The sequence below is a fragment of the Ursus maritimus genome, unplaced genomic scaffold (assembly GCF_017311325.1).
Source record: "Ursus maritimus isolate PB19 unplaced genomic scaffold, ASM1731132v1 scaffold_22, whole genome shotgun sequence".
NCBI lineage: Eukaryota > Metazoa > Chordata > Mammalia > Carnivora > Ursidae > Ursus > Ursus maritimus.
This window is the reverse complement of record NW_024424675.1, coordinates 47308487-47315348: the sequence shown is the minus strand read 5'-3', so window position 1 is coordinate 47315348 and position 6862 is coordinate 47308487. Positions and strand designations below refer to the sequence as shown.

The following is a 6862-nucleotide window of genomic DNA, read 5'->3' as shown; positions in this document are numbered from 1 at the left end:
GTGCCAAGGGCTGCCCCTCAGGGTGCTCTGACCTCCGTCACACCCCCACCTTGCCCCCAGAGGCCTGCGTAAGTGAAAAAGCACCAACCCCTCCTGCATGCGCCCTCCAGCCCCAGGGAGCACCGAAGACGAGGAGACTCAGCGGGCCTCCCTGCCCTTGGGCCCTGCAGGTAGCCAGAGCACCTACCCCCGGAGCCAGGTGATCAGACACCAGCCAGGGTATCAGGGCAAGTGCCAGACTAGGAATGGCTGCAACTTCAAAAGAATTTATAATTTCCTTTTTCTAAAAACAAAAAACAAAGAAAAGACATAGAAGACTCTAGCAGCGCTGGGATCTCCGTCACCCACAGCTGGCCTGGGACTGCTGTCCGATGAGCCCTCCCTTGGGTGCCGATGCCCGCCCCGGACCCCCCGAGCCTGCACACCCCGTTGCTGGGGGAGGGGTGGCCACGGGGACTTTGAGACAGGAAAGTGTGACCCCACCACGATGGTCAGTATAAACCCACAGTGACACCCCGCCCACCAGCAGCCAAGTTCCTGATTAAACGCTGCACACCCCAGCTGCTGTGAGCTGTCACCCAGGCAAAGCCCCCACCCGCCCCCGGGGTCGCCAATGGAGCCCTGGGTAGGCGGCTGGGCTTGACCAGGAGCACAGGCCCCCTCTGTGCACAGAGCAAGGAACTTCCTTGTCCTCAGCTAGTGGCACTGTTCACAGAAGGGACACAGAACAGCGTCCCCAAGGTGCCCCCGGGTAGAAAGTAGAAAGGACGCCGCCCAGTAGACCTCCTTCCCTGAGAGGCAGGAGCTGGTGAATTACAAGCTCAGCCCGAAGTGGCCCGAGGCTACGTGGTTTTAGTCCTCACGGCGGCGGCGCTGAGAAGAGCAGAACAAGGGAGAGGAGAGGGGGCAGGAGGGGCCCCGCTGGACACGAGAAGGCACAGGGGAGACGTCCGGCCGCGCTGCCCTGCTGGTGGGCGGTAGGGGCAGGGCTGGCGGTTCTGGCACAGAGGCTGCTGAGCACGTCCGGGGAAAACCCACGACTTTATTGTGAATCTCCAAAAGCATCAGTAAAAGCTCCTTGACACCCCCTCCCTCTGCCACGCCGTCTGCAGCTCCCCTCTACCCTGGGCTCCATTCGGGGACTTAGGACAGCAGTTCTGGATGCCAGCTCAGCTGTCCTCAGCAGGCCTGCCATGTGGCCCGAGGGACAGGCTGAGATGGGCAGGGTGCCCGCGTGGCAGCCAGCACTTGAAGCGCCTGGGAGAGAAGGAGGGATGGGTGGGCTACTCCCACTTGGCTTGTCCACGGACCAGGGGCCTCAGCCTGCAGGGAGCTCCCTCCCCTGCCACTTAACCCCCCAGGAGATTCTCGGATTGATGGGAGAGGCACAGAATCCTTTGACAACCAGGAGGAGGCCGTGCTTCCTGCCAGCCATAAATGTCAGAGGTTCACGCTCCCGTCCCTTACCCGTCACACATTCCCACCTGGCCTTGGCTGCTGGGTTAAGGTCTCTGCCCAGGCCCTTCCTGATAGCAGCCTCCAGAGCCATCCTCCCCCGGGCCCGGCTGCAGCCTATATACCCAGCGGGACAGGGGGCCTTATCTCCCGATCACTGGGGAAAGCAAGGCAGAGCTGGGCCCAGCTGGTGTGGTTAAAGTGCCCAAGCAGAATGGCAGTGGCCAGCTGGGCTGCTGTGTTGGGAAGGACCCAGAGCAAGGATCTGAGTGTCAAGGGAAGGTAATGGGTTGGTTAGCAACATCCACCAGGACCAGGGAGCTGGAAGAAGTAAGAAGTGCTCTCTCCTGCCACCCGGCCCTGCGGGCCAGCCCCAGTGTTGAGATCGTGGAGGACAAGGTGTGCTGGGGGTCACTGTCCAGGCCCGTCCCGACACTCTGAGGCCCAACGGGGATGTGCGCAAGTCAGGCCAGGCGGGGTTCTGCCCGTGGGTAGCTCCGTGGCCGCTCACCTGGCCTAGGACAGGAAGGTGCGCACACGGCTGCGGATGGGGGCCCTGCAGATGGGGCACAGCCGCAGGGCTGGCGCGCACTCGGCACAGACCAGGTGTCCGCAGGGCACGAAGACGGTGCCCACGGCGCGGTCCAGGCACACCTTGCAGGTCCGCTCCTCCCGCAGGCGCCGTAGCTGCTCCTGTGCGTCCTGAGCTCCTGCGGTTCGAGCGGCCAGCAGCCCCCTCTGGGCCTGGGCTCCACCGCTTCCTCCGAGGACACCGTGCCCACCCAGACCTCCGCCTTCTGTCCTGGGCTAATGGGGGAGGGCCCCTCCCCCAGGATGCAGGGGCACTGGCCCTGCCCCAGCTGCGTCCCCCCTCACCTGGCTCTCCGGCACCTTCCGACTGGACCTCTCTTCTGGGCGTGGGCAGCTCAGGACCCGTGTGGACAGGAGCTGTAGGTGGTGTGGAACAGACTAGAGGCCGCCAGCGGAAGTGAAACCCCGCCCAGAGGGGGAGGAGCCCCACACGGCCTGATAGCCCTCTCCTGTCCCTCCGCGGCATGCCTTAAGCCCAGAGTCCGCGCCACCGTGACCTGCCCCTGCAGACCCTTCACGGAGCATGGGAGCGTGTGCCAGGCACTGTGGGGCCATGGGGAAGGGCTGTGCCCGGAAGGGACGAGCAGGGAGAGAACAGGGCAGGGACGCACCTCTGGCCCCCCCCAGCCGGCCCCCATCCTCCTCCTGGAGCAGGTCAGCCACCAGCTGGGATGCGGAGATGCCGGCCGGTGCTGCCCAGCGGTACTTCTGCCGCAGTAGCTGTTGGACTCGGCCCGGCCCGAAGCCCATCCGCAGAACCGCCTGCACCTCTGGGCACCGGCTCCACGCCGCCCACTCCGGGCTGCCCCCGGCATCTGCAAGGCAGGGTGAGGGGCACTAGACCAAGGGCAGGGTGGGCTGCGGGGGGGCTCAGGGTCACAGGAGAGAGGCAGCCAACTTGCCGCTGTGGCCGGTCCCCAGGGGCCTTTGCGGCCATGACGGCCACTTCGTCGACGTCCCAGGGAGGCCTGCTTCCCGAACCGTTGTTCTGAGGCACCACCGCACAGAAAGGACAGGAAAAGCTCCTCGGCAAGGCCACCATAGACAAAGCCCTGCCAGGGGCCAGGCGCTGCTCCCAGAGCACCACACAGACCGGCTCAGGTCCAGACGAGGTTGGCACCGTCCCCATTTCAGAGCTCAGGGCTCAGAGAGCAGAAGTCACTTGCTACAGAGTTAGAACAGCCAGGGTCTGAACCCTAGAGCCCTTCGGACCCTTGCCCTGCAATCCTGGGCATGGGTGTAGACAGCACCGCCGTGCTCCTCTGTGGGGTCGTGACTGCAGCCACCTCCAGGGGGGAGGGGCCTGGTACACAGCTGCCTCTCCTCTTCACACCCCCATTGCCGGCCCTGGGATTGGCAGTGCCCACCATGGCCTACTCAGCGGTAGCAGGACTGCTTTGCCCCCGCCCCCCCGCGCCAGGAGCACCAGACACACAGTGCCCCTGTGTGCAGCCCCCTGCCCCCCAAAGCAAGCCCAGGTAGCACCCTCCCACCTGGCCAAGTAGCCTCACTGTCCCTGCACTGAAGAGCCCCCACCATAGTGCAGGCCGCAGGCGCCCAGGGAGCAGAGCATGGGTCGGGCACCACGGCTCACCTGAGGGGGTGGCAGGGGCCCCGTCTTCTGGTTCTCCTGATGGGTCCTGAAAGGAACCAGAGAAGGTCTGTGCCCTGAGTAGACAGGGGAGTGGGGGTGGGGAGGGACCCGCTGCACCTGGCCCACCCGAGCCTTAAGGAGAGGCAGGACTCACCCAGGAGCTGAGCAGGTGGCAACACGCCTCCTGGACGCTGCAGACAAAGTCCCGTCCCTTCATCTGGAGCAGGAATTCGCACCTGGACAAAGCAGGTTGGAAAGCCTCGTGGCAGCGGGCTTGGGCTGCAGGAGAAGCCCTCTAGCCCACATTGTGCCCCACAGTGCCCTGCGGAGGGCAGCTGGGGCTCACTGAGTGTCTGGCACTTGCTGGGAAGGCTGTATTGGAGACAGGCTCTGTCGAGCATCAGGGATGAAATAGCAAAACTGCTGTCCCCACAGGGCCCCCCAGTCCCAGAATTTGACCCCCCACCCCGGGGAAGGGGAAGCTGGCCCATGCCCAGCCCCAGGAGCGGCCTGCAGTGTCCTCACCTGGGGAACCACTTGGCATGCTCCGTCCAGGGGTCATCCCCTTGCTCCCAGCTCTGCAGACCCCCGTAGCAGAAGAAGCACCTCACTTTGTCTTGCTGACCTAGGGGGAGCACGGACCCACACGGCCTCTCCGCACCCACCCGCCAGGCCAGGCGTGCCTCCCAAGGCTGGGGTTGTGGGGCTCCCAGGTGGCCTTTCCTTATGTGGCAAGGGCTATCTGGGGTCGCTCATGAACCCTGGGGCTCCCACTGGTCTCTGCCCCCCTTTGCCCTGTATTCTCCTTGGATCTCACATGCACCCCACTTTCTCAAAGGTGAAGTTGGGGGATAGCAGTGCCTGGGGAGTCGTGCAGACATTCCTTCACAGGAAGGCAGATGGGCAGTTGGGGGGGCACGACCTGGGGCCCTGAATGTTCTGTCACTTTGGAGCCCCCTCCCCAGGAAGGAGTCCCAGTGGCAGAGAGGAGGGCCTTCTAGGCTCTGGCCTCCATTCGGCGGGATGCGGCACCTCTTGTCTCTACCCCCACAGCCCTCACCCCGCCTCACCCTGCTGATCAACAGAGGCCGCAGGTCGGGGCTGCTAAGGCCTGTCCCTGGACCCCAGGGGCCCGCTGGACGCCCCCCACACCTCCCATCCTGACTCTCCCTGTGCACTCGCCATCATCTGAAGCGCCAGGTGTGGAAAAGCCTCAGGACCCCTGCCCCGCCCTGTGTCAGGCCCAGACCCGCCCTGCTGGGGGGAGGGGGCTCCAGGCCAGAAGGGTTCCGAATGGCGCCCAGGCCCGCGCACTCACCGGTGTGGAAGAAGCCCGCGGCAGCCAGCAGCTCAGGCTGCACCGCGGCAGTCAGTGGCCAGTCATCGAAGGAGGCTAGCCGCAACTCCTCGGAGTCCATCCCTGGGAAGGCCGGCCTTGCGGGTGCGGCTGCCCTGGCCCCCTCCTCCTCCTCCTCCCGCTCTGCAAGGGGGCGCAGCTGGCCCAGGATCTGCCCATCCATGTGGTCCTGCCCTTCCCAGGATGAGTGGCAGCTGGTGTCCTGGCCCACAAGGTGGCCACACAGAGAGAGGGGTCCACAGCGCCCCTTCGTGGGACTGCTGCCAGCTGCCCAGCGGCTTGGCTCTGGGCCGTGGCACCAGCACTTGGCTCTGTCCTCAGGCCCCATAGAGCAAACACCAGCCCTGACCAGTCCTGCAGCAGTGACGGGGCCCACGGAAGCCAGTCCTGGAATGTGCTCAGCCAGCCTGCCTCAGGGCTCTTGACCCCTGGGCCCCGCCTGGGGACAGCAGCAGCTTTGCCTCCAACAGCTGGGCGATGAGGGCAGGCAGAGGCCTGCCCCCCCGATTGCCCCAGGTGGGGGAGCGGCCGGGGGCCCTGCTGCTTTCTGGAAGGGGCCAGCGCGGCAGCCAGCATCACGAGCTCTCGGCAGCAGGGGTGTGTCACGGGGCTCCCAGGCAGGGCCCACGGTGGTGGGGGCCTTGTTCTGCTCCACAGGGGTGGGTGGTGACTCTCAGGATGTAGGGGGAGGGGTTGGAGCACGGATACCCCTCCCAGGGCCGCAGAGGGCTACTGCTGGCTCCAGGACCTGGGGTAAGGGGGAGGCCATGCTGTGGGTCAGCTCCGAGTTCCTGGGCCAGATGCCAGTGCCAACCTCAGATGGGGGAAGGTTCCGGGGGCTCTGAGCTATGCAGTTAGTGCCCCCTCCAGGGGAGGGCGTCCCCTCTCTCAGGGATGACACCAGGCTCCCAGGGACAGGGATACCTAGTGAAGGGCTGGCCCCTGGAGCAGTTTCCCTGCACATTCTGCTCTGAACCCTGGAGCAGAGGGGCTGTGCGGCATCCTTGTGCCCAGCCCGGCCGGAGCAGGAGGGCCCCAGCAGGTCAGTGTGCCCCTGCTCTGCCTCGGAACCAGCCCACCTCCCCGGGCCGGGCTGGGCACCTCCATCCTGCTAGGTAGGCATGGGTGCCCCCGCCGCTAGCCAGGGGTCCCAGGTTTCAAAACTGCACTTGCACCAGGCCCAGATCAAAGCCCCTGGCCACATGGGACGGGCTTCCCTCAGACCTGGCCATGGCCATGGTCTCCACCCGCCAGCTCAAGCTGGGGGCCCCAGTGCCCCCCAGGCCCACATTTGGGGCACATGGAGGAGGGCTGTACCCAGGGAAGCTGGAGCTCCCAGGTGGGCAGAGCAGGCTCTGATGTGGAAAGGATGCAGAGAAAGGCTGGATGGCGGGGGGGGGAGCCACAGCCCTGCCCCCCACCCGCCCCCGTGGCCCCTACCTAGGAGCCCAAACCTACTCCCTGCTTCCTGGGGCAAACCTGACTCCTCGGCCCTAAACCCTCTCTCATCCCCGACACGCTTCTCCTGGCAGTTCCCATCTGGCGTCAGCACCGCCTGTTCACAGTGCCCCAGCCCTTGAGAAACAAGTTTGTGAAGAAGGGAGTGAGGACCCAGGCTCTGTAGGGTCATTGCTGAGAGTGGGGGGGAAGGCAAGCAGGGCTGAGTGGGGGCGGGAGGGGTGGACAGTGGGGGCAGCAGGGGCGGACAGTGGGGGGGCAGCAGGGGCTGACAGTGGGGGGCGGGAGGGGCTGACAGTGGAGGGGCAGGAAGGCCTAACTTGCCTTAGGGCTGGCAGCAAAACCATCCCAGGGCTGAGGGCAGGGTGGGCCATACCACAGCAAGGGTCACAGAGAAGAACTGGAAG

General features: G+C 65.4%; 1 protein-coding gene across 2 annotated transcripts; it reads right to left on the bottom strand.

Annotated features, from left to right (window-relative positions):
- Positions 1-1971: 1971 nt before the first annotated feature.
- On the bottom strand, positions 1972-5325 carry BIRC7 (baculoviral IAP repeat containing 7). 2 transcript variants are annotated; one of them, XM_040637860.1, is made up of 6 exons: positions 4959-5325; positions 4166-4265; positions 3795-3876; positions 3641-3686; positions 2332-2403; positions 1972-2216 (listed from the first exon to the last, which is right to left on the bottom strand). In XM_040637860.1, the coding sequence occupies exons 1-6, from the start codon at positions 5323-5325 to the stop codon at positions 1972-1974; spliced, it is 912 nt and encodes a 303-aa protein (XP_040493794.1). The 2 variants fall into 2 exon arrangements, with proteins under 2 accessions (XP_040493794.1, XP_008686389.2); XM_008688167.2 differs by having other exon boundaries at positions 1972-2165.
- Positions 5326-6862: the final 1537 nt, after the last annotated feature.